Source organism: Guyanagaster necrorhizus (assembly GCF_019112545.1).
Source record: "Guyanagaster necrorhizus MCA 3950 unplaced genomic scaffold BT62scaffold_19, whole genome shotgun sequence".
NCBI classification, from domain to species: domain Eukaryota; kingdom Fungi; phylum Basidiomycota; class Agaricomycetes; order Agaricales; family Physalacriaceae; genus Guyanagaster; species Guyanagaster necrorhizus.
This window is the reverse complement of record NW_025064898.1, coordinates 348,780-371,527: the sequence shown is the minus strand read 5'-3', so window position 1 is coordinate 371,527 and position 22,748 is coordinate 348,780. Positions and strand designations below refer to the sequence as shown.

Genomic DNA, 22,748 nt, shown 5'->3' with positions numbered 1-22,748 from the left:
GGGAGGCAGTAACCAGATGCTGTTGGAGTGAACCAAGCAACTTTTGGTTGAGTGAGGCGACTCCCGTTTTTTTTTTTTTGGTAGAAATGGTTACCCTGGTACAAAATGGTCCGCGCCCTTTGCGGCAAACTCCGCCTCGGCCCGGCCTTCCTGCTCATTACGCAGTTTCCTGCAAATTTTCACGATTCTGGCAGCTCTCTCTTTCATGTGTGTCCTTGCTTGACAACACTGTTATTCTATTGATACTTTACTTGTGAAGGCCTTGGGTCTACATTTCTCCTGAAGAACTTGGCATTTCAGAATCTGCTAATACAGATGATCAGAGTTTGGAAATACAGTTGACTACAGTTGACTATCCTGCAATGCATACGGTCGGGAGACACCAAAACCATATGCATTGCAAGATAGTCAACTGTATACTCAAGGCAATGCTGGTCTGCAGTTGAAAATAACTGATCATTCTGCATAGGAACTGGAAAGAAATGGGAATCAATACTTTGTGCCTCTATCATTGACTATGCATCCAGTTCCTGCTATCAAGCATGGGCCCTCATCCAAATGTACAAAGATTCAGCATTCGGGATTCTCTCTGCTTATCACATCACAGGGAATTTGCACCTAAAATGATGGAATTCTAGCTTGTCAGTATGGACCATGACGAGAAATTGCAGGAGCATGCTGATGTGCTGTTTTTCGCCCTCTTCGACAACATAGTATCACGTCCGACACATGAATATATTGTTAGGAAGAAGGTCAGTGACTCTAATATTGGTAAATCTACGGAGCAGGGTGACGTCCTGAGGGCTATTATGGTCGAGACTGGTGCAGACCTCATTGCGCTAGAGCTCAGGAACATGCCTGTGGACTTGATCGATCTTTCATCTTACTGTCCAGTGCGTCGTGGTGATAATCTCCTGGAATGAGCAGCATTTATTCAGCAAATGCCGACCGAGAAAATCCCGCTTCTTGCTTCCCACCACAAAGAAGGTCATTGCTGGAAGCGTTTGGACATGGGACACTTCGTAAACCACATGGTTGCATCTCAGTTATGCAGCTATTTGAATAGCGCTGAAATTCAAGACTTTGCGGCCAAGAAAAAACTGCGTTTGACAGGGTATGCTGTTGTCATCGTTGGTGGTCGTCAAATCTTGGTGACGAGAACGGAGGGCAATGTAAAGCAGTAACAGCTTCCATAACTAAGTCCCGTACGGAAGCGACGCTATAGTCCTCAACTCATGCTGTAGACCGGTGGTTATCAGCTAATATAGTCGACCGTTACGCGCGTGTCGTAAATGTCAGTGAGATGCTATCCGAGACTCGTATCGTGGATTTCCTTAAATCCTTGCACTGATAACTTGACATAGCTATTGCGAAAGCCGCTTCGTATGATATCTTGACTGCAAATGGGACACCTAGCACGACGTCGACCGCATTCGCTGAGCAGGTACGCAGAGCCTGGCTCTTCACAAGCACGGGGCAGAAAGAAGACCAAAAGTCCGACAACGTGAAGACGATTCATCCAACCGCAGTATCGACGCGCGCGCGCGACCAGACGAGGGAATTCGAACTAAACTTCTAAGGTTTCTCATGCCCAGAACATGGTGCATCTCCCACTTTTGTTTTCAACGAATACGACGAGTCCATGACTTGAAAAATCATGCTGGGCCTCTATTGACATCGTCTCAAGCTTGAGGATCATCTGGGAAGCCGACTTGCTCGTAATACTATCATGATGTAGAGTGAGAAGATTCCCGTGAGAATTACTCACCTCTTTATATGGCACAGAAATGTCATGCGAGATTCGCACTTGACGCGTTTACTTCACTAATTAATATTATGTAAAGCGGACTCTCACACCGGTTGTCTTTGCGAGACATGCCTCGAGTCTTTACTTTCGCTCTTTTGCTCGGTCTCCTCACCCAGGTGGTGCTCTGTCAGGACACTAACCTAAGGGAGGTAAAGCAAGCATTCGACGACGCTAACGTGAGTGTCCGCTTTCAATTTTCATTGAAATACCTCTCGCTCATCTGTCTTTTGCTTTGCAGATTCCGGAAGATATCGATCTCCCGTTTTGACCCTATGTTCCTCCTTGAAGTCTCGCTCCCCCAAACATCATGCCCTGCTGTCGTACTCAAGGCGGGCGTCCAGCTTCCTCGCAATGGTACGTTCCCGTCATTACTCCGGTATAATGCTGAACATACTTGATAGCAACCGTCGGACCGCCTTTATTTGCCCTCTCTGGATATGGCATCAGGGATGGGCCCTTTGTCGTCGCAGCTGTTGACCCCGACGCTCCCACTCCGCAGAATCCCAAATTCGGCACTTCCTCGGAGGAAACTTCGAACCAACCCGCCGCTTTCCAGGTCGCGCCATCCTAAACCCCTCGGCACCTGTTCCGCGCTGGATTCTGCCTATCCCTCCTGCCGGATCTGACGCTCATCAGTATGTGTAGACATGTCTCTTCTACCGATTATTCATATCTTAGGATATATCTTCCTAGTGTTCAGCCGCAAGGCTTCGATCGTCAGACTCTTATCAATGCCATAACACCTATGACACCGTTCGACATCACCGCGTTTGGTGAAGCGGTTGGTCTCGGAAACCCCATTGCAGGAACGTTCATGTTAGTAGCTCCAGATCCAGTGGAGGGAGTACTCCGTAAAAAGAAATTTGTATACTACAGGGTGATTAGTTGGTTGGAAAGGACCAGGTCAAAGGTTTATCCAAGAACGAAGCTGTATCTAATGTGTAGCTATGATGATCAGGTTGTACGGACTCAGACTCTTCACAGGCACGGAAGAAAAAGATGTTAAAAGTTCCTCCCGTGAAGACACATAATTTATCAAACCATATCGAAACGCGTGCGTGAGCAGACAAGGGAATCTAAGCTAAACTTCTCAAATAGTATGACTGGCTATTTCTATATACAAACTACACCGCACCTTTCACTTGTGTGCAGCGAGTACGTCTACTCCAAAAAATACCAATACCTTGGTGGAGCTTCCCTTCTGAGTTTTCAAATGTCGACTGTCATAGGGAAAACTCGGTGGTTTCAAGGGGGAGGTCTGAGACATGGAGAGGTATCATGGTGTGGAGCGAAAATATTCGGCGCTGGTGAGTGACTCACCATCTCCTACGGTGGAACTACTAGACAACTAGGGAACGGTGTTCAGACTTGACTCACAGAAGCGGGCTGACCATGTATATAAAGTAGACACTTCCATTCCGTCTGTGTTATCATACTCTTTAAACATGCTCCGAATCTTTACCTTCGCCATTTTGGCCGGCCTCCTCTCCCAGGTAGTACTCTCTCAAGATACTAGCCTACGGAAGGTAAAAGAAGCATTTCACAAAGCTAACGTGAGTGTCCGCGGTCAATTCGTTAACATACTCCTCACCCAATGCTTTGCAGATCCCGGAAGACATCGGCCAACCATTCAACCCTAAATACATCCTTGAAGTCACTTTCGCCCAACCATCAGGCCCTGCTCACACCCTTAAGGCGGGCATCCAGCTTCCTCGCAATGGTACGTTCCCGTCATTACTCCGGTATAATGCTCAGCATGCTTGATAGTGACCGGCGTACAACCTTTATTCGCCCTCATTGGACAAGCCGTCACGCCTGGGCCCTATGTCATCGTAGCTGTTGACCCCGACTCTCCCACTCCGCAGAATCCAAAGAATGCCCAAATTCGGCACTTCCTCGGAGGAAACTTCCGACCAACCCTCCATCTTTCAGATCGCGCCGTCCTACGCCCCTTGATACCTGTTCCGCGCTGGATTCTGCCTACCCCTCCTGCCGGATCTGACCCTCATCGGTATGTGTAGACATGTCTCTTCTACCAATTATTCATATCTTGCAGATATATCTTCCTACTGTACAATCAGCCGCAAGACTTCAGTCGCCACTCTCTCTCTCTTGTTAACGCTTCGTCACCTATCATAAAGTTCAACATCAGCGAGTTTGGTAAAGCGGTTGGTCTCGGAAACCCCATCGCAGGAACGTTCATGTTAGTAGCTCCAGGTCCAGCGTAGGGAGTACTTCGTAAAAAGAAATTTGTGTATTATATAGTGATTAGTTAGTTGGAAAGGACCATGTCAAAGGTTTATCGAAGTCCGAAGCTGTATCCAATGTGTAGTTATGATGATTTCTTCAAGGACAAGGCCGGTCGCATCCAACAGCCATGAACGAGGCATTTAATAAGTAAAGCACGGTCCATCCCAATAGAAGGCTAGAAGCTAGTTTCGTCGTATCGCAGAAAACCAAGACCAGAAGTAGACACCTTAGAAGACCATGAGTATTGGAGAGAAAGCAATGTGATTGAAGACCGAAAAATGGAAGCGATAGCCATGGCTGCAACTGGTGTTGATTTGAACGAAGATGAATATACCATCTGCTTCTTATCTAAGGAAAAATACCATCTTCTCCTCCCAGGCAAAGGGACGCCCAAGGGAATTAGGCTTCTCCTCCCTTCTTGCTAGCAATGAGAAAATGAATACAATAAGCCACAGTTTCGACATGACTCCGGGCCCAAATGGCTATGAGTAAGTATCAGTATAGGAAGGCCGCCTCTTCTCGCCCTTAAGCTTCTTGATCATATTCCAATAATACTCTCACCGACTTGTCCTGAGAATCTAATTCATGCTTCAACATTTTACCGATTCACATCTTGTCAGGCAGGAAGGAATTTGACGATCAGGAGACCTGTCTGTCCGAGGTAATAAATTTAAATTCCACAGGTGGACACCCGAACGGCACTAAAGTTGCTGATTCGGCCATTAAACAAAAGGCGAATTCTTGCAATCATCACGCCACAGAAACAAGGGTATTTGAGGAGTTTCATGTGGATGCTTCCTCTTGTGATATACGACGCCGCATCTGTCCTCCGTCCAAGAACTTAGCTTCCAAGTGCGGATCTATCATTATCTGTCCGCCAGTAAATGAACAATAATACACCTACTGTGTTAAGGTTTGATTAATCCGGTTAAATCCTCCTTCGATAAGGTAGATACATTAGTTTAGTAGGTTATCGGGCAGGTATGTGCGCACGCGCCCAATTTGAGGTCTCCACACGAGCGTTAAGGAGGGGATCAAGAGGCCCGAATGCCCACGTCGGATCAGCTTCTGGGGGATACATTGACAAGGCGGCGAGTGAGAGGTAAGTATGGTATGGGTCTAGAATCACAAGAGGTCAAATACAATGGCACCAAAATTATCCAATGAGAATATCAAACCTGGATGTTCTCCGGGTACCTTCGCGATGCCGCCGTACTTGAATTGGCAGCTCGAGAGAAATTGACCAAGGCCTCGCACGTTCACGAGCTCGCGAGCACCAAGAATCTGCAGGAGAGCTCATTAGAAAAAACATTTGGCTGTAAAGGAGATGACGCCAACCTGGAGTGCAGCACCACACCAAAAACAGTAGCAGGCGTCCGCTTCTTTGTTTGTGCGACCAGTAAAACCTCCAGACGAGAGCTGGTTCCGGACTAACCATTGTATGGTCTTCTGTCGTTCTGGGGGAGTCAATCGAGTAGATGGCGATCCAGGAGCAAGGTACAGGGACGCAACGGAAATGTACGTCGTCCCTCCTTGGGCCTCACAATTCGGGGACTGGCCATAACCACCTTCATATGTCTGTGAAAAAGAAATGAGGGTGTTGGCCCGTAAACGGGGAAAAGACCCACTCTGCATTTCGCGACAAACTGCAGCGCAAGATCGACGTTAATACCAGACCAATCATCCAGCATGCTACTGATCGCAAAGGCGCAATATAGAGTGCGAAGATCAGTGTCGCCACTCCCGATTACGGTAGAAAAACTGGCGAAGAGGTGTTAGCGGGGCATGGATATGGATAAGCCGCAGAAAATCAGAAACATGGGCGACATTTACGGCAAGAAAGAGGCCAAACAACCATCCAGCGGCATTCAAAAATATCTATGGAAGCGGATCGTGAATTTACCTGCCGTCTTCCCGCTGACAGGACTTGAGGAACTTAATCAGTCCAGGCCTATCTAGCTGGGAGAAATCGTCGCGCAGGATGGCGAGCGATAGAAGCGCCGTATACGACATTATAACGTGGGGGCCATCATAGCTGGTACAATCTTCCTGCAAATCGACATAGTAGTTGGTCCTAAGCCGCGCGATAAACACTACGGTCCCCCACCTGTACATTCGGTGACCTCTGTGGAGTCATATAAGTGCTGGGTCGAAATCCAGAGCCATTGGGGCCATCTACACGCCTGAGTGAGCTTCGTACGGTGTTCTACGAATATCACGCACGAGTTTGCTGCTCCCATACCCAATCGCGCCAGGACTGCCGGTCCGACTCGGAGGTCTTTCCCTCCAGCATCTCAAGGAGATCTAGTGTACCAATGCAGTAGAATACGACCGCCATCCTGCAGAATTTACATGATAAACAATATCTGCTATCAGACAAGAAACATGGCTCACGTTGAAGCATCCAACTCGACCTGTGCGCTCGGGAGCCCTGAAAGACATCGTTTGGCGTGCCCTACATGTCCTAAACGACTGCAAGGAGGCAACGGAGCATCGAGCATAGTGAAAGTAGGAAATCAAGGGCGTAAGAAGCAGGATTAACGGGCATTCATCGCGGTCACGGTAAGAAGTTCAAAGGGCGCTCGATCATCAGCGCTACTTATTTAGTGCTAAGGTAAAAAATCTGAAAAGATGGATCCCCCCGGGCTTAGGCATAGCGGATCCTCGCAAAATTCAGCACTGTGTCTACGTAATCCTTGCCGTAAGGCCCATTTTAACTGCGTCTTGCGTCACCAACTTCACAAGTTAACGGCAAATGGATAAAATGTGGAACAGACGTTAAGTAAAGGTACAGTTCGATGGACCAGCAAAATAGAACGTGAAGGACGAAGATAATAAGTTCGATGTATGTGAATGATATGTCGATATGATGAGGATGTAGTAGTCACCAGAGGGAATGTGTGAAATGACCAATTAAATCATCAATTACCGATTACAATGCCATGCTAGCCTGTAATGATGCTCCTCGTGTTGTCTGCACTGGTTGCTGCCCCACTTGGGGTGTCGGCGGCGGGTTCGCCAGGTGTATACCAGGACCGGAAAGAAACGCTGGTACGTTCTTCTCCTCCAACTCGTTATACATCACAGTCATGTCCTTGCGATCCTTTACCCAGTTTTCAGCATCCCAAACATGATACTGCCCCGACTCGCCACCTGGCACCTTTTGGGAAGGCACCATGCCTGTCTCCTTGGTTATCCACAATCGCAGGTCCTTATGAAATCTCCAGTTTCTGTTCCATCTGTAACAAGACAGGTCATCATCCCACCATCACAGAAGCACTGAAATCAAATACAGTTCTTGGGCCGCAATCTCCTGCAGTGCGTCCTTTGGACTTGAATAGAACATGAAGAAAAGTGTTTCGTCACTGAATGCGGTTACTTTGGCAGGCCCAGGTGGTGGCGGTTGCACGTTGTAGCATGCAGGTAGATGGAAGTCCGGTTCAACGGACCGTGCTGCTGATTGGTCTGCCCAAGGTGTTATGAACGTTGAATACAGATTCCTGGTAGTCCGTAAGCTGTCGGAACACGTACATCCAGATAAGGACTTACCCTGTGTACCCCATATCTAATCCCATCGTCCCTAGATCTGTACCAACCACGCTGAGCCCTTGATCTGGATCTTGGCCCGCATTCTTGATGGACAATAGCAGTCCTAGCAGACCCCATCGGTCGGCGGCGCTGACTAGTACCTGTTGTGCTGGCGTTTGAGGATGTTGTAACCCATGTGACGATGAAATTGGATTGGAGTTGGTGTTTGTATTGGGATGTGATTCTACCGCCATGCCGTTCGATGTGTAGGGTGGGGGCGCCGTGCTCGGTTGCTGCTGTTGTTGAGCAAACGAATTTGTCGTCGGTGGAGGGACTCCAGGGGGCCCGTTAAGGGCGTTGGTAGACGAATTTTGGTGTGCGCCATTTTGTTGCGATGATCCTGTCGGTGGAGGGTTCGCAAATGATCCTGTGCCCAGCTGAGTTTGTGCAGAGGGCCCTGGGTTGATATTGGGGGAATTCCATGCCGGGAGTGAGGCTTGGTTTAGCTTCAATGCGAAGTTATTCTAAAAGACACACATATTGAGCACAAAGCTAAAGAAAAGCAAGATACACATGATTCCTGGCTCATTGATTATGCGCCAGTCAAAGGATGGGGGAACGACTTGAAACGAAACAACAGTTGGGCTCGCTTTGACCATAGCAGATCTGTCCAGTAACGCCGACAGATCCTGCTATGGTCAAGTCACTAAAACAACAGGTTATTCCGTCCTGCACATTCCACCGCGTTTTGCTCGGCCCGAATGAGATGCGATGCAGATTGTGAAGACCATCACTCAACATGAGCATTGGGAAATTGTAGAAGGGACAAAAAGCGGCATGGGGAGAAATGAATTAAATGACGGAAGAGTACTCACCCGCTGCTGCTTCTCCGTGTCCGTCTGAAAACCAGGATGCACATTCCTCGTTTGTGTAGGCGCCAGATTAATCATGCCGGGTGTCTGTGCACTCAATGCGCCCAGTAGATTTTGCCGGTGTTGTTGATGAGCATGGTCTGAGTGCTGGAATCCGTTCAACCCTGGCGGATGTGAATGGTTTTCCTGCGACTGGTTCTGACTTTGCGATGTCGGATTCTGCCCTTGGTTCTGAGTCTGTCCGCCCAGCGCTGGGAAGTCGTCTGGCGTAAAATCCCTCGGTTGGCTTGCACTGTTCACCCCTGTTGCTGTCCCCAACGAACCCGTTCCAACACCAGCGGCTGACAGGCCTACACCAGTCCCTGCTTGACTTGCATAGCTCGTTGCCACTCCACTGCCAACAGCCCCGTTGTTGTTGCTACTCAAGCCATTGTTCCCTGATGTCGATCCAAGTGCCGGGAAATCGTTCGGGTCTAATCCCACCTCACTTGTCGACGACACCGAGGGTGCCCCAATACTGGATGGTGGTAGAGGCGCGCCATTTGAGGATGACTGTTGTTGCTGCTGTGATTGCTGGGGCGGTTGTATTGACGTTGGATGGTGTTGGAGCCCTCCACCAAACGCGTAACTACTCTGGCCTCGCTGTGATACATATGGAGATGGCGCTACTATGCTGGGTGACTGTACCGCCGTCCGATGGCTCGTCTGTTGTAGTCCTGGGACGTAACCACCCGTCTGTATTACACTTCGTGGTGGCATTCCAAAGGGATATGGAGGTCGAAATTGGCCGGCGAGGCTCGCATTTGGGGTAAGGTTCGGTGGTCGTTGGTTAGGTTGGCCTGTAAAAGATTCAGAAGTCGAAAGACAGGGGCCAAGACTATTGACGACTGAGATATATCCTGGCCGCTCACCTTGTCGATTCATGCCTTTTGTATGCCGAAAGAAATCGTAAAAATTCTAGGAAAAAGAAAAAAATAAGAAGGGGATACGAGAATAAAAACTGCGAGGCATACGGTCAGTGTACTGTCGCTGGAGATACGGTCGTAATTTCGAGGATCGTCTCGCTCGCTGTACGTTTCCGAGTTGTGACCTCTCTTTCTCCCCCAAGGGAACGCTTATGTAAACATCGGCGGAGCATTGTCTTTTAATTATTTTTGGCTCAATAAAATAAAAATAAGAAAAACATGGGGCCCCTGTCTTTGCTTTTCAGAAAGACAAGATATATAATATTATTAATTTTAGACGTCCGTGAAATCTTTATTCGAACTGATCTTTACAACAACAAAAGTTCTTTAAAAAAACAGCAATAAATTTGTGCATGGAGGATTCCCATTGTCACACTGGCAGAGATATTTGAGATTGCAGGTGATCCTCTAGCAGATATGTCTATCCTTTTCCCCAATCTGCTGGAAGAAGCTACTTCTGATTCGGATTCATGTTCGCACATACGTCAGTCCTATCTCCACTAACGTACAAATACTGGTCAAGAACTCGTCTGGGATCCAGTGGTGGATCTTGATATCCAAGCTCATTCGTTTCCCAGTACACATTTCGTTGCGAACTCTTGTCGGACCCCGAAAATGTGCTCTAAAAAACATTCATTGAACTTGATCTAACATCAGTGGAGTAACTTGAGAGCCAAGTATTCACCTTGCGAGGGGTCCTCGGTCTAGGCGACCGGATATTCGAATTCATAGGTATATTTTGCTGCAACAGGGTGTCCCTCGAGTTTGTCCTCCAATTCAAGCTTGGGAAAGACACGTTTAATATTAGCCTCCCATCCACTCAGCAGCAGCACATCAGGTAGACAAACCTAGCGAGGAGCGTGTTGGTATAGGCTACAGGACCAATCTGTGAGCATCATCCTTGCAGCATGCGTAACCATCGGTCACCTTTTCCAAGGAGGAAATTCAAGGCAATCGACACCATCGTCTGAGGTGCTGTCAGCAGGCATATCAAAGCGGCAAACGCGAAGAAGCTATATCAGAATATCGTTAATATCCGCAGCGCCACCCTCGAAAAGACTGCACGAACCTCGACAAAGCTCCGTTGTTGATTGTCAGGATGATGAGCCGGTTCACGATGCCGTTTGTTCTGCCAATACATTAGCTTAAGGTCAGCCGCGCGATAGGGATGATATAAAAACGCACCTGGCGATACCCGATTTATGAGAATGAAGGAAATAACTCAGGCTAAGCGCAATGAGGATATCATTGGCTGCTGTAATCGCAAATGCTGGTGGAGCAAGGATCTATGAAGTCATAATCAGCAGCGGAGCAGAAATAGCAAATGAGCGTCATACCTTGAACCTGTCGTAGATAGCGTATGCACTATGCAGTCTGATAGAAGCGCAGTATAGGGACCGTGATCCGTGTCATACAACAAAGACGACTAACCCTTTCGTCATGACAACTAGGCGGAATCTTATCTCAGCATCATCTCGAGGGAAGTTAAAAGTCCGAGCTTACCCAGAGCCAAAACTTTTGGACGGTAAATGAACGAGAATTCAACAGAAGAACGGGATATGAATAGGCGTACCGAACTGAGCAATAGACATCAAGCACTATGCACATCATGTCAGCAGACCGGACTAAAACAAAAATAGAATAAAGAGACACACGATAAATCCCGTTATGTACATATTCTTCGAGCTCACTAGTATTATCATTAGCAAACTTATTATAGCTAGCATCGTTGAAAGGAATTTACTGATGTAAACCTGTCTCGCGAAGATGCTACACACACGTTGATGATGATGATGATGAGGTTGAGAAAATACTAATACTACCCACACTTGTATAATTAATGCTGCAAGTCCCTGTCGTGACGGAGGATTCGCTACAGCGTCAAAGACAGCGAGACAAGCTAACCGCGCACATTAGTTCCAAACGGCACCTTATGGGGCGCCAGATGGGTGAGATAATCTAGTTTAGCGCTAGGCATGGAGAACTTACCACGAGACTCCAATTCACATCTACCAAAGCGAGAATATTCATCCGGTTATGAATGAGGTAATGGTATAGCGCATAAACCATCATAACCTGACTAGCTGTTTCCGACAACCTTGATAGGCGGGTTTACAACGAAGACTCCTCCTCCTGATAACCAGATGGCACTCACCAGACAATGGCCACCTAAACGGAAAATGGAAAGTCAAAACTGCAGGAAACTTCGCAACAGTCTTACAGCAAGCTTCAGACGAGTCGAATCCGACCTGTACCGCTGGTAGTATCGGATTATCTGACCGCATGTTATGCCATATATTCTACGAGGATGAACCATCAGCGAACCTCAAACATGAGTATGTCACGTTCCATCTCACACACTCGAAGCAATTAGACCAATCAAGAGCGCTCCCAGAGTCTTATGGGGAATCGAAATCGCGCCAGTCGACTCAAACATGACCCTTGAGAAAAAAATAGCAGTATCGGGAGGCGCAAAGGAATGTAGACAACACAGGCAGTGAGAACACCAAAAGTCAAAATCGAAGCCATTTAGCATTTATATATCCTTGCTTCGATGTCGAATGGGCCCCAGCAAATTGCCTAAAGCTGCCTAATTGAGAAAGAGCGGGGGAGTGTACGGACCCGCGACGCGGACCACTATTTAGATGGCTTCACACCATTCTGCCGAGCTGGTAAACACGATTGATGCAAATGAATCGATGAAGTATCCTCAGGCTCGAGGTAGCGAGATGTTTCCAGGACGATTACACCGTCATTCAGGAATTGAAAGCAAAGGACCGATGCCAAAACGTAGCGCCAGCAGTCCTATACATATCGTCCAAAAATCATTAAACCAAGCTTCAATCAAGCTCCTCCCAGGCCCTTGAAACGCGAAGTGGATGACGAGAAAACAGGAGACGTGAAAATTTGATTTTACAGGGACAACTTTCCCTTTTGGAATTGCGGGAAACTCCTTTCTGATCGAGGCAGTGATTGCCGTTCTCAGTGACCCTGAAACTTTCCTTTCCCAGCTGAAGATATTAATCGACGATGACCGGGAGATACACGAGTGAGTGATGAGAAAGAGATCTCAACTGCGCCCCAGCCGACTTGCGGCCTTGACAGTTAGATTAGTACCGGTCAACAACATACGCTTTTCGGTACGGCAAATTACCAAGCGCTCTAAGACCAGAGCGTGGCCAGAACTGACAAAAAAACGACAACTCAGCACGGCTCCGTGCAGTGTCCTCGGAGCTGGACGACTTTAATTTCACTGTAGTTGGAAGTTCATTGTTTCAAGTCTTCGCAACAATTACCCCGTTCAAGTTCAGAACAGATAGCAGTCATTAGTAGAATGTGGGAAACATAGCAGCAAGCCACACAGCAAGCTGAATAAATTACGGGAACCGGATACAAATAGAAGTACTTCGACGTGATACTGATAAGTACATAAACTAGATGCTCGCAGCCATAACTTACTCACTCTAAAAACAGCTACACAACTACAGACAACAGCAACCAAAAAGAATGACTGATAGTAAAAGAATGTGAGGGTTCAAGTTATTGCATGAAATAGTGTATTTTCTCTCTGGGGGTGGGGGAGAGGAGGGGAAGCGCCAGCGAGGGCGCGATGATAGATGTTCGATAGTATGTCCAGTGTCCACGGGTATGCCAAATGCAGGAGTAGTAGTACAATGCGCAGATGAAAAATGAGAAAACGAAAAAAAACGAGTGCGAGCGCAAGAGAACGTGCTATCTGGCAAAGACAACAACGAGAACGATAAACGGAACATACGTCACAAGCGAGACGGCGGCCATGACTCGACATCGTTGGCGCCAGGATTTTGCATCTGTGTTAAACGGTCATTCGAAGATCTCGACAAGCGCCCATACAACTCACCATGCTCAACTTGAGGGTCGTCTAACACGACCCCTTTCTCCAAGGCATCCGCATCCCCAATCCGCCGCGTCTTTGGTATGCGGACCAACAAACCAGCCACCCACCAGATCGGAAACAACACAAAACCAAGAAAGAAAAGCCAAGCATGCAAGGGACTACCTCCGCCGTCGGCCCATCCGACTGAGTGTGCCCTGTTCTCTTTTTGCCACCATTTCCATCTCTGAAAGTATCCAACCTCGCCCTCTCCCGGAACTGGAAAAGCTAATGTCCAAGGGGTTGATTGGACCCGTGGGGGCTTCCGAGGGTCGCGCATGCGATATATCATCGACCGCTGTGATATGGATGGTGCATGAGGGGAGATAAGAGCTGAAATCGGTATGGAGGCCTGCGAGATACTTCTCCTTGATGGCGACTTTTGGGAACCAGCAATCGACGAGGACTTTGGACGACAAGAAGATGGGCGAGATTGCGTTCGAGGATAGCCCTGCTTTGCGCTGCTACTACCTCTGGATGCAAATGAACCACTGGGATTGGGATTGTACGTCTGATACGTATATCTATCTTCGCCAACAGCCGACATAACACCGGAAAGTCTAACACGTTTGTTCCGATGATAGGATTGGTAAGAAGATGGAGCATGCGAAGCTGTCGAATTTCCGGAAGCACGGTGTGCTGTTGAAAAAAACAAAAAAGTTAGAGCAACTAGAGATAAGGGAAGAGGTCGACGCACGTCTTGGGTTCTCCGCAGCAAAGGTGGTCTTATTAATCTTTTTGGCCTCTGGGGGGGTCCCGCCGCCTTCAACTTCATCAGCCTTGCGCTTTCCCTTTCCTTTCTCTGGACTGGCAGGCGGAGTCTTAAGCTCGGCAATAGGTGACGGTGCTGGTGTTGGTCCGGTGACCGACAACAAGGGTGGTACCATGAGGTTGGATGGCTGATCAGACGCCGATATAGGTGAAGGGATAGAGGGAGTGCTAGGGACCGTAGAAGCTCGTGCGGTAGAGGAAACCTGGGGTTTGGTACTTCCACCTTTACGACTCCGACTCCGACTCCGGGTTTTACTGCTTCCCGTGCTGGAGATACCGGGGACTGCATCGATAGACATGAGGTTTTCTGCCGGATTTTCGTTGCTTGGTATCGAAGAAGTTCTCGTATCCGATAAATTATGAGGATAGGAGCGTGCTAGGATCGTGAACACCACTAATTAGAGTCGCCTGCGACGTGACAGTAGTGGGAAGAAAGGGGGGACACACCAGAAGAAATACCTTGTAGTAAGAACGGGGACCCCAAATTAAACACCTGACTGGACTGAAAGCGAACAAAAAAAAAGAACAAGGACGAGACGATACCCCCAAGAGAGAAAAGAGTAATAAGACGAACAATACAAGGACGAAAACGAGGCGGGACTCACACTGTTCTCACGTGCTTGATTACCATTTTCGGAAGGTGGCAAAGCGTCACGCGTTGATCCTTGTCCGACGATGTCAGGTCTGTCGCCGCCACTTTCGCCGCGTTTCCTGCTCGTACTTGCGCTCTTTGACCTATGTCGGCGCTGCCTGTTCGACCCCCTGCTGACAGTGCTCCGTCTGGATGTCCTACGCGATGTTGTCGGCGACGAAACAGGGCTGGAAAAAATATCCTGCAGTCTCGGTCTTGAGCTGGACTCTGCCAACCAGATTGAACTTGGTTGTGAATTGGATCGCATGGCAGGCATGGAAGATGATGGCCTGGGCCCGTGATCAGAAAAAAGAGCGGTTTTCTCGTCCTTCGAACCGTCATTACGAAAAGCAGCATTGCTATTGTCTTTCTCAGCGAGGGTGCCAAATGCCGGATGATCCAAAGGCGGTAGCGGCGGCGGGGATGGCGAGGTCAATGCTCTCGGACCTGGGCCATGCGATCCGAATGTGAAACCAGATGAAGGGGATGAGGCAGAGCCAAAAGCACTCCCGGACGTATTATCCGGAGCTCCGATATGGGAGCGAGTCGTTGACGATGGTGTATGGCTGTGAGATGTTCCGCTACTGGAAGGGCGCGAACTTGAACCGACGTCCGTGGTCTGTGAATTTGATCGTCCGCTACGAATGTCACGACGACCGAAAGTAGACCATGATGAAGGGGGATTGGGAGACTGGGTCAAAGAGATGGCAGGTGAGCCATGAACAAGGTTTGTTAATCGCGTAAAGACGCCAAAGGTCCCTGACCCAGTTGGTGAGGAAGAGTTTTCGTAAGGTGGGTCTGTCGTTTCCTGAAACGAAGATGCTGAAAGAGAATTAGGTGAACGCGTGGGGTCGTGGCCGTCGTTGGAATAAATAATATCATGAGCGATGTCGGATGCATCGGGTATGTAAACTGGATGTAAACGTGTCCGTGAGAGATGAAGGTCGTTCAAGGGCCTTACGGCCGTCGTTGAGGGCACGGTGGATGTGTCAGAATGATGCCTGATTACTGCAGGCACGGCCGTCGTTATTGTGTCGTCAGTATCGCGTGCAGAGTCATTGCGTGTTCGGTCTCCTTGGTTAGGAGATTGTTGGGTGTGATGGGAAACGTCAGCTGCTTCAAGTAAAGCTGGATGCGCAGAGGTTGGGGATTCAGGAAGTTTCTCTAATTGACCTGCCGCTTTCGCTAGTGCTATTGAAGTCTGCTTCGCAGGTGTATCGGATGAACGCCGCCTAGTCCTTCCTGCAGGCTTCAATGGAATTATTCCATCATCGCGTGCCGTGGATGTACTGGCCCTGCTGGGTTCAGGAGCTGACGGGACGAAAAATATGGGAGGAAAATCTTCAACGAGCTCGGCCAAGTTCGGGTGTATCTTCTGATCCAAAACGGCTTCGTGCTGCGAAGAAAGCGCAGGAGTCGTAGGCTGTTGATCGGCAATCTCTGTGACGGGCAGACTAGCTTTTCTTCTCCTGAAACGCGACAAAAGGTTGGGCATGGTTCCAGGTATCTTTTAGTATATCTCCTGCATTGGTTATCAACATCTGGCTGCAGCGCATGCATCTGGCCACGTACCGAGAGCCTCAATATGGGTGAATTCCAAGACTCCAGAATCCTTCGTCACCGTATGGTCTGTGCTGCCGACGGTTGAAAACGACGAACAACAGGGCCCTCGATTGGCCTGATAGAGAGGCTCGTGGGCGTTCGCAGTAGAAGATCCTCTCCGTCCAATTTTGGGACCGCGTCACAACACGTGATGTATCGATCGACATTACGTCCGAAATTTCATAATTTTTCATAAATTTTTGATCAGAATTCCAATTTTAGATGCTTCCATCGTGCTACCTCTAGCATGGATGGCCTCTGGGAGAAAAAAGGGCATATTAGGCATATTAGAGGCGCAAAGATTCCGCCTCACTGAATATCACTGTGGTAAACACCTACCCCTTCCAACAAATCTTGTACTTATTACAGGAGGCGCTCCTTCGCCTGATAAATGGCCCAGGGAATGATCCTGTTTCTAGTTGGCAAGTTAGGAGGGTTATCGGGTTAACCAGGGGGACATATGCAGCCAGCATAGTGGGCGCTGTCCGTCTGGCCGACGGGTATTCTTCGAACCGTATCAAAAAATGATCGTCGTCTGGGTGTACCACACGACTCGGTCGGCGAACTACCAAGGGGGGGGGTCCTAAAGTTGGCTTGCTTTATGCGCCGGACTGCCGCACATCTCCTGCCGGATCGAATAAGTATTATGAACGCGTGACACCCTAAATGATTTTTAATCAAGGTCTTGTGGCGCAAGAATTGGTGGTCGGCTCCGACAGCAAAGCTAGCAACGAGAATGGATTTTGCTTTTCTTTCTCACATCTTGAAACGTGATTCTAAACTTAGTCAACCCGCAGCCCACCCCCCAGGGCCTCCTTTCTGAGAAGACATGTTAGGGGAATTGGAAGATGTGCTTTGTTTGTTTTCCCTACTTAGTACGATCGTGACGCCGACATATCTCCACACACTGTCTTCTTGGCACATCTTCTGAACAAAGCGAAGTTTCAATTCATAAGCAGTATTATCAGTCCCTTGTCATTTACATATCCTAATCATAATTCAAACCGCTGCTAGTAGCAAGCTGCTCAGTCTCGTTGATCCATCTCTTCTTGTTTGATGGGGCATATGAAGTGCCGGTGAAGCTCATGTCGTCCGTGACCTTGCTCGAGGCATCCAAGAAGGTCCCCAGAGACGTCTTCACCTCCAGAATGTCCCTGTTCTCTCCATCGGGTCGCCAACATCCTCCCCTTGAATGCATGGTAAGTCTATGTATAGCTTGAATGTGTTCGACAGTTTTGAGTCCCTTCAACAAGACCCTCAGGCATGCAAATGTGTGATGTCCTTCGATAATCCCGTGGACATGGAGCTCTCCAATAAAATCGAGAAGCGACATCGTGGTCTTGACAAAAAAAAGAGGAACGGGTTTGGGAAACAAGGCAACTGCTGCCTTGGGTATTTTCTGCAATCGGGCAATCAGCGAAACACGCATATCTCACGGAACCAACAAACATACGACATCCCATTTATCGACAAAGGTACTAACAGCATAAGTAGCCATTTTCTGACGGAACAAGAAAGCTTGGTGAGCTCCGTAGAAAACATTTACAGTGCGATGAACTTCGGCGGCAAACATTGCGAGAGACTCAGATCCTCGTCCCGTTTCTTGGATATGGGCCCGCCGGCAGAACTTGCGTGTGAGAAGGCCAAGATCTTTCTCGGAGAACGACGGCGAACAAACGACTTGAGAGGCACGCCTTGCCACATTCCATTTCGCCGACGGATCTTCTAAACATCCAGAAACAAAAGCTCCATTCCAACTTGGTTCTTGGGGATCACACGAGTTCGGTTTAGCTTGTGCGGTAGTTTGAGGATTTGGAGGTAAAGGAGGCTCTATTGAATTTCTGGGTACGAAAGGCCTGGCAATCGGGTTAAGCGGCGTGTCAGTAGGATGTATCGCCATTTTGATGGCTTTGGCGGAAGTGGCTGCTTCAGGAAGCGTTTGCGTATCCGAAGGCCCGATGTTGGCTGCCCCGCCGTCACTCGATGAAGTACTAGCGCCAATCGTCATCGTCAAGGAGCGAGCGGTATGTGATGGGAGATCGTGGTGCTCCAGCTTGGAACCTCCCGTTTGAGGATACGTTGCCTTAGAGGTGGGATCTGTGGACATGGGAGTAGGACGACTCGGGTAAAGGACAGCAGAGAAGATGGCGAGAACCCCTGGCAGCCTTTATAACTTCGTTGGGATAGCACTGGTCAAAGAGAGAAACGAATAGGTTGTCTGCGTGCAATGGAGGAGAGTTGGATTTCGATCATGCTAAGGTAACTTTGATGACTGAGGACTGAAAGCGCCCCTGGTAAACACAGTAGCACAATTCCGTCTCGTAAGCAACCATAGGAAACAGTAATAGTTGTTGCTAGAAGAATGATTTCTTTTCAACGTCAATCTTTGACTGTACCCCGTAAATGGCAGAAGCAACAAGCAGGAAGTGGTGGACGTTTCCGGAATACAAAGATTCCGAAATTGGCCATGCTTCCAGAAGGATTTCACGCGTACAGAACCTGTGGTTCTCTATCTCTAAGCAGGTAAGATGGATCTATGTACACAAACAAAGATGAGAAAGTTACGCTAACAATACAAGCAGATTATCTGAAGACAACAGAACACGAGGTTTTCTAGGTACAGATAGTTACCCACCATTGCTTTTGACATCACTACTCGCCTGCTGCGGGAGCTGTCGTATAGCCGGGAGCTTCATGTTACTGATCCCCGCCGTCCCGCCGTATAAGACCGGCACGAACTGAGGACGCTGTCCATCAGGCATGCTGAACAAACTCTTGAGATTGTTCATCTGCTGAACGCTCAGACCAGTACTTGATAAATCGTGCGGCTGAGAGACGCAATTCTGTGTCGGAACTTTTGTTGAAAGAGGGGGGTGCATGGTGGATTCCACCTTGGAAGTGCCAAGATAGATGGCTGCGCGACCGTTCGTGCCATTCGCTGCGGGAGCATGATGAAGGACACCCTTGGCATACGGTGCTGAGGATACGGAAGACGGCGTGATTGGCGCAACGGCAAGGTCGGGACGAGCTGAACCATTAGAAGAGATGCTAACAGTACCGTTCATCGTTGGTGGAGTAGAAATAGTACGTTGCGAATTAGGTGAGGCCATGGGGAGAGGTCGAACAATGCTGGAAAATCCCAACTTGAACGGTATGATGGTCTCTTTCCGACCATTCTCCGGGTCGTATTTGACGATTGACGGGTCTGTGAGAAGCGCCGGGTCCACTTCCGACAGAACGCGGAAAGCGTGTCGCAGATAGCTGAAAGGGATAGCACTGAGTAACTATACGGTAACGAATGATAGAACTTTATTCACCTCAGACCATAATCATCTACGAGCTCACGATCCCGCTCTTCATAGCTTTGTCCAAACGGCGGAGCATCGTCTGAATCAAATCGCCACCTCTCCTTCAAGCGCCTAGTCTCCTCGTCGACATCCTCCGCATCTCGCACAAGGGAATGTCCGCTCCGGCGATCCAGCATCATCCGCCCGCCACGACCACGACGCAGTCTCACATATTTCCGTTGTGGTACTTCAGACTCTGGCCAAGCAGGCGCACTCGAAGGAGCGATGAACTTGAAAAGTCGAGAAGAAAAGGGTACAAGAGGCGGAACATAAGAGTTCTGCACAGGTATTTAGAATCATTCGATGCATGAAGGGACGGAGAACCTACATCGACTGTGTCTTCCCACTGCTGATCCTTCTCTTTTCGCTTGTGCATACCAAGATCTATCTTGGCTTGCAGCTTGGCGATTCTCTCCTTAGGACGTACGGCTGGCTCAGTGCGAGCTGGTGGGGTGACGAAAGGAGTCTCTGATTTGATCGATATACGGGCGACACGACTAGAAAAAAATCAGCCAAGATAATAAGATGATCTGGAAGGACTAACACATCTGGTTTCTTGGCAGCGGGCGCTCTATCAACAAGCAATTCTTCATCAACCTTATCGAGCCATGGATTCTTGCGTTTCAAGTTGACGATCGACACCCGAGCAAGCCAAACATTATGCCAATGAGGCATGGAACGAAGCTTTACATCTTCTCGTTGGCGTACTTTCTTTACTAGGTCACAAGCATCCGTAAAGTCGCTTGTCAAGACCTCGAGCTTCTCGGAAATATTGTACTGCGAAGCACGGGTCTTCCGAGTGAGCTTTGATTCTCGCTTGCGGAAGCACACGAATGATTCATTCAGACTGTCCGTCTCATCACCCTACTCCGGTGTCAGAACAGGGTCTCGGGAGGGCGAAGAACGTACATTGAGTTGCGGAATGACCCGTAAACCACCTCGTTCCATTCGACGAGCCCTCCAATGAGGATAGATCAACTGAGCCATAGAAAGCAGACTTTCTGGAGGAGGTATATTTTTAGGAACGACGTATGTCGCAAAGTAAGATTTCTCGAGAGGATTTGAAAACGTGTCTTGGTAGTTCGAAAACTCGGGGAACATCATCCCATCCTTGAGACTCTATCTGAAAATTAGTAAACGGTCTTTCTTGGCTGAACAAACCTTGCATACATGGTGAAGATATTCTGTCTCTTCGTGGGTAATCAACTCAAATAGGCCCATTACCAATTCGAAATCATCCTCTTTGACTATAGTGGGAGTTGAAGTATCTGCTTCCTTACCCTTACCCTTCGCACTTCGCATCGATGTTCTAGCGCTGACGCTGAGTGCGGCCTGCGCACTTGTCCCTTCCCCTCGGGCTTCTTCGTTACGTTTCTCCAGCCATTCCGCGTCCCGCTCATCCATACAATACGTGCATCCGTGAGCTAGTCCGGCCACAAGCTGTTCTTCGACAGTTTGCGAAGAAGAGATATAACAGGCTGGCGCTGTGAATTTTTTTGCGGGATACAGCTTATCATAATCCTTGACATGGCCGGTGGAATCTGGAGTAGGGATATACGAGGTCTTTTCTGACGCTCCTCTACCGCTGCGTGGAGATGCCTGTGTACGCAAAGCAGCTTCAGACAATACTTGTTGCAAATGGTGTTCCTAGATGGATGGAGTGATGAGTAAGCAAAACCACGGAAAGCACTGCCACAGACAGCCAGCAATATGGAAAGAGCCGATTGGCCAGTAGGGGACTCACGTTTGCGTCGTCCTGATCGACGCCAGCGACCCTCTGGACCAAACGATTCTTCTCTTCGTCCTCATCGAAGCTGAAAGGATCGACTTCGATGTTCCCAACATAGATTTTGAGTCGAGTTTTGTTGGTGATCCGGTTGCGAGTTCTTGGAGTCGATGCCGGTTGAAGAGAACGCATGACATGTAGGGACTAGATGCCTGTATAATCACGAATCTGTCGAGATTGCTCGAGGTCATCGGCGACGCTGGTGCCCACGCCTTTGTCGTTGTCTGATGTCCGAACCGGCGCGGCAAAAAAAGCTGGATCTGGGTTATCCTGATGTTGTAAACATGTGACGTCACAAGTGCGACACCCGTACAAAGAGGAATTTCTCTTCTAGGTATCAAAGAATGCTGGGGAACAAAATCCCAATCCATATGCTCTAAAATGAAGTTAGCTGCATTTCTACACAAAGTTGCCGTGAGCTTACACATACTACAGAAAAAGATATCCGAAGCGATTATCTTGAAGAGTCGAGAAGAAAAGGGCTTAAGAGGCTGGACAGAGTTCTACGAATATTCAGAACCAATCGATACGTGAAGGGGGCAGAAAACTCACAAAGCAAGTCGTCACCGTCCCTTTCAGTGACCTACGAAATGGAGTCGACCGACCGTCCATGCACGAATGGCGGATGAAAATGCAGGCACGACCGAGAAGGATCACGGCTTCCCTACTTCCGACAGATGAAAAAACGTCGTACGGATGAGCTATGCGTCGAAACACGCCAAAGGGTTCCGCATCAGAGAGTATGAGCGTTCGACGCGAGATAAATTTTTGGCTTGATGATATTAATTCTTCTGAAGTTACAAAAATATGTGCGTCCAGTTCGAACTGCGGATGAGAGAAGTCAACAGAGAGCACAAAATTGCTGTGTGAGAAGACTGAATGCGCACATTAGAATCGAAACTCGGTTCCAGGGCCAGAAAAGTGCAGCTTACCATGATTCCCTCCAACACATGCAGCAGAGGGACGCACACAAGGGACTATCGACGTTATATCGTGAAAATATCGCAGAAAACTGAGCAAGATTGTTATGGTTCATGGTAGAGAGCAATTATACGGGCCGGGACGGAAGGCGCCGTGAAGGGCACGAGCCACCTACCTTGGTCCAGCTAGTTGGATGTCTTCCCATTGTAGGAATTTTTACCTTCCCCCTACTTGTAGAAAGCCAGCGTCTACCTAATCATCTTCGCTGTTGGGTACGGTCAGCCTTGTACTTAAGAAACCTTGCGTCTATAGATGTTGCGACCAACTTCACAGTTGCAAATCACCTTATAATTCA

The 22,748-nt window shown here is 48.5% G+C and overlaps 10 protein-coding genes across 10 annotated transcripts; 2 read left to right on the top strand and 8 right to left on the bottom strand.

Annotated features, from left to right (window-relative positions):
• Positions 1-1,875: 1,875 nt before the first annotated feature.
• On the top strand, positions 1,876-2,378 carry BT62DRAFT_1008338 (uncharacterized protein; the record flags this gene model as incomplete). Its single annotated transcript, XM_043177434.1, has 3 exons — positions 1,876-1,983; positions 2,056-2,161; positions 2,209-2,378. The coding sequence occupies 3 exons, from the start codon at positions 1,876-1,878 to the stop codon at positions 2,376-2,378; spliced, it is 384 nt and encodes a 127-aa protein (XP_043037633.1).
• Positions 2,379-3,252: 874 nt separating this feature from the next.
• Positions 3,253-4,035, top strand: BT62DRAFT_1077942 (PEBP-like protein; the record flags this gene model as incomplete). Its single annotated transcript, XM_043179345.1, has 4 exons — positions 3,253-3,360; positions 3,413-3,527; positions 3,575-3,818; positions 3,864-4,035. 4 exons carry the CDS (start codon positions 3,253-3,255, stop codon positions 4,033-4,035), a joined length of 639 nt encoding a protein of 212 aa, XP_043037632.1.
• An 847-nt stretch (positions 4,036-4,882) lies between these two features.
• BT62DRAFT_934304 (terpenoid cyclases/Protein prenyltransferase) lies at positions 4,883-6,659 on the bottom strand. The gene is made up of 9 exons (XM_043186702.1): positions 6,452-6,659; positions 6,281-6,396; positions 6,165-6,232; positions 5,961-6,106; positions 5,686-5,818; positions 5,396-5,635; positions 5,236-5,341; positions 4,962-5,176; positions 4,883-4,902 (listed from the first exon to the last, which is right to left on the bottom strand). Exons 1-8 carry the CDS (start codon positions 6,556-6,558, stop codon positions 5,028-5,030), a joined length of 1,065 nt encoding a protein of 354 aa, XP_043037631.1. The 5' UTR covers positions 6,559-6,659; the 3' UTR covers positions 4,883-4,902; positions 4,962-5,027.
• Positions 6,660-6,772: 113 nt separating this feature from the next.
• Positions 6,773-9,552, bottom strand: BT62DRAFT_971420 (uncharacterized protein). Its single transcript, XM_043189023.1, has 6 exons — positions 9,471-9,552; positions 9,369-9,414; positions 8,461-9,296; positions 7,607-8,109; positions 7,351-7,557; positions 6,773-7,296 (listed from the first exon to the last, which is right to left on the bottom strand). Exons 2-6 carry the CDS (start codon positions 9,379-9,381, stop codon positions 6,990-6,992), a joined length of 1,866 nt encoding a protein of 621 aa, XP_043037630.1. The 5' UTR covers positions 9,382-9,414; positions 9,471-9,552; the 3' UTR covers positions 6,773-6,989.
• Positions 9,553-9,701: 149 nt separating this feature from the next.
• Positions 9,702-12,256, bottom strand: BT62DRAFT_252593 (uncharacterized protein). The gene is made up of 18 exons (XM_043180246.1): positions 12,080-12,256; positions 11,780-12,002; positions 11,644-11,722; positions 11,578-11,591; positions 11,412-11,520; positions 11,335-11,352; positions 11,250-11,275; positions 11,167-11,192; positions 11,078-11,112; positions 10,996-11,020; positions 10,926-10,937; positions 10,854-10,869; positions 10,760-10,796; positions 10,608-10,708; positions 10,492-10,551; positions 10,350-10,435; positions 10,271-10,295; positions 9,702-10,204 (listed from the first exon to the last, which is right to left on the bottom strand). The coding sequence occupies exons 2-18, from the start codon at positions 11,956-11,958 to the stop codon at positions 10,045-10,047; spliced, it is 1,008 nt and encodes a 335-aa protein (XP_043037629.1). The 5' UTR covers positions 11,959-12,002; positions 12,080-12,256; the 3' UTR covers positions 9,702-10,044.
• An 898-nt stretch (positions 12,257-13,154) lies between these two features.
• BT62DRAFT_900791 (uncharacterized protein) lies at positions 13,155-13,615 on the bottom strand (the record flags this gene model as incomplete). Its single annotated transcript, XM_043183432.1, has 2 exons — positions 13,155-13,252; positions 13,303-13,615. 2 exons carry the CDS (start codon positions 13,613-13,615, stop codon positions 13,155-13,157), a joined length of 411 nt encoding a protein of 136 aa, XP_043037628.1.
• Positions 13,616-14,498: 883 nt separating this feature from the next.
• BT62DRAFT_252990 (uncharacterized protein) lies at positions 14,499-16,411 on the bottom strand. Its single transcript, XM_043180247.1, has one exon. The coding sequence runs from the start codon at positions 16,230-16,232 to the stop codon at positions 14,592-14,594; it is 1,641 nt and encodes a 546-aa protein (XP_043037627.1). The 5' UTR covers positions 16,233-16,411; the 3' UTR covers positions 14,499-14,591.
• A 697-nt stretch (positions 16,412-17,108) lies between these two features.
• On the bottom strand, positions 17,109-17,638 carry BT62DRAFT_934298 (uncharacterized protein). Its single transcript, XM_043186701.1, has one exon. It carries the CDS (start codon positions 17,535-17,537, stop codon positions 17,328-17,330), a length of 210 nt encoding a protein of 69 aa, XP_043037626.1. The 5' UTR covers positions 17,538-17,638; the 3' UTR covers positions 17,109-17,327.
• BT62DRAFT_934297 (uncharacterized protein) lies at positions 17,318-18,711 on the bottom strand. Its single transcript, XM_043186700.1, has 2 exons — positions 17,593-18,711; positions 17,318-17,538 (listed from the first exon to the last, which is right to left on the bottom strand). The coding sequence occupies exon 1, from the start codon at positions 18,444-18,446 to the stop codon at positions 17,772-17,774; it is 675 nt and encodes a 224-aa protein (XP_043037625.1). The 5' UTR covers positions 18,447-18,711; the 3' UTR covers positions 17,318-17,538; positions 17,593-17,771.
• A 113-nt stretch (positions 18,712-18,824) lies between these two features.
• BT62DRAFT_971418 (uncharacterized protein) lies at positions 18,825-21,604 on the bottom strand (the record flags this gene model as incomplete). Its single annotated transcript, XM_043189022.1, has 7 exons — positions 18,825-19,600; positions 19,657-19,964; positions 20,015-20,183; positions 20,231-20,550; positions 20,596-20,805; positions 20,857-21,333; positions 21,431-21,604. The coding sequence occupies 7 exons, from the start codon at positions 21,602-21,604 to the stop codon at positions 18,967-18,969; spliced, it is 2,292 nt and encodes a 763-aa protein (XP_043037624.1). The 3' UTR covers positions 18,825-18,966.
• Between the last annotated feature and the right edge of the window lie 1,144 nt (positions 21,605-22,748).

What these genes read in the sequence shown, in the direction of transcription:
- BT62DRAFT_934304 (XM_043186702.1), bottom strand. Translation starts at nt 6,558, where the DNA reads ATGCTCGATGCTCCGTTGCCTCCTTGCAGTCGTTTAGGACATGTAGGG. An exon ending in TGTCAGCGGGAAGACGGCAG is followed by an intron (nt 5,819 to 5,960) that starts GTAAATTCACGA and finishes CCTCTTCGCCAG; the next exon opens with TTTTTCTACCGTAATCGGGA. An exon ending in GGTACCCGGAGAACATCCAG is followed by an intron (nt 5,177 to 5,235) that starts GTTTGATATTCT and finishes TTGTGATTCTAG; the next exon opens with ACCCATACCATACTTACCTC.
- BT62DRAFT_934298 (XM_043186701.1), bottom strand. Translation starts at nt 17,537, where the DNA reads ATGCATTCAAGGGGAGGATGTTGGCGACCCGATGGAGAGAACAGGGAC.
- BT62DRAFT_252990 (XM_043180247.1), bottom strand. Translation starts at nt 16,232, where the DNA reads ATGCCCAACCTTTTGTCGCGTTTCAGGAGAAGAAAAGCTAGTCTGCCC.
- BT62DRAFT_971420 (XM_043189023.1), bottom strand. An exon ending in ACACGGAGAAGCAGCAGCGG is followed by an intron (nt 8,110 to 8,460) that starts GTGAGTACTCTT and finishes TGTGTCTTTTAG; the next exon opens with AATAACTTCGCATTGAAGCT. An exon ending in TTAGATATGGGGTACACAGG is followed by an intron (nt 7,558 to 7,606) that starts GTAAGTCCTTAT and finishes ACGGACTACCAG; the next exon opens with GAATCTGTATTCAACGTTCA.
- BT62DRAFT_934297 (XM_043186700.1), bottom strand. Translation starts at nt 18,446, where the DNA reads ATGTCCACAGATCCCACCTCTAAGGCAACGTATCCTCAAACGGGAGGT.
- BT62DRAFT_252593 (XM_043180246.1), bottom strand. Translation starts at nt 11,958, where the DNA reads ATGCTAAATGGCTTCGATTTTGACTTTTGGTGTTCTCACTGCCTGTGT. An exon ending in GGTCTAATTGCTTCGAGTGT is followed by an intron (nt 11,723 to 11,779) that starts GTGAGATGGAAC and finishes TCATCCTCGTAG; the next exon opens with AATATATGGCATAACATGCG. An exon ending in AACAACGGAGCTTTGTCGAG is followed by an intron (nt 10,436 to 10,491) that starts GTTCGTGCAGTC and finishes ATTCTGATATAG; the next exon opens with CTTCTTCGCGTTTGCCGCTT.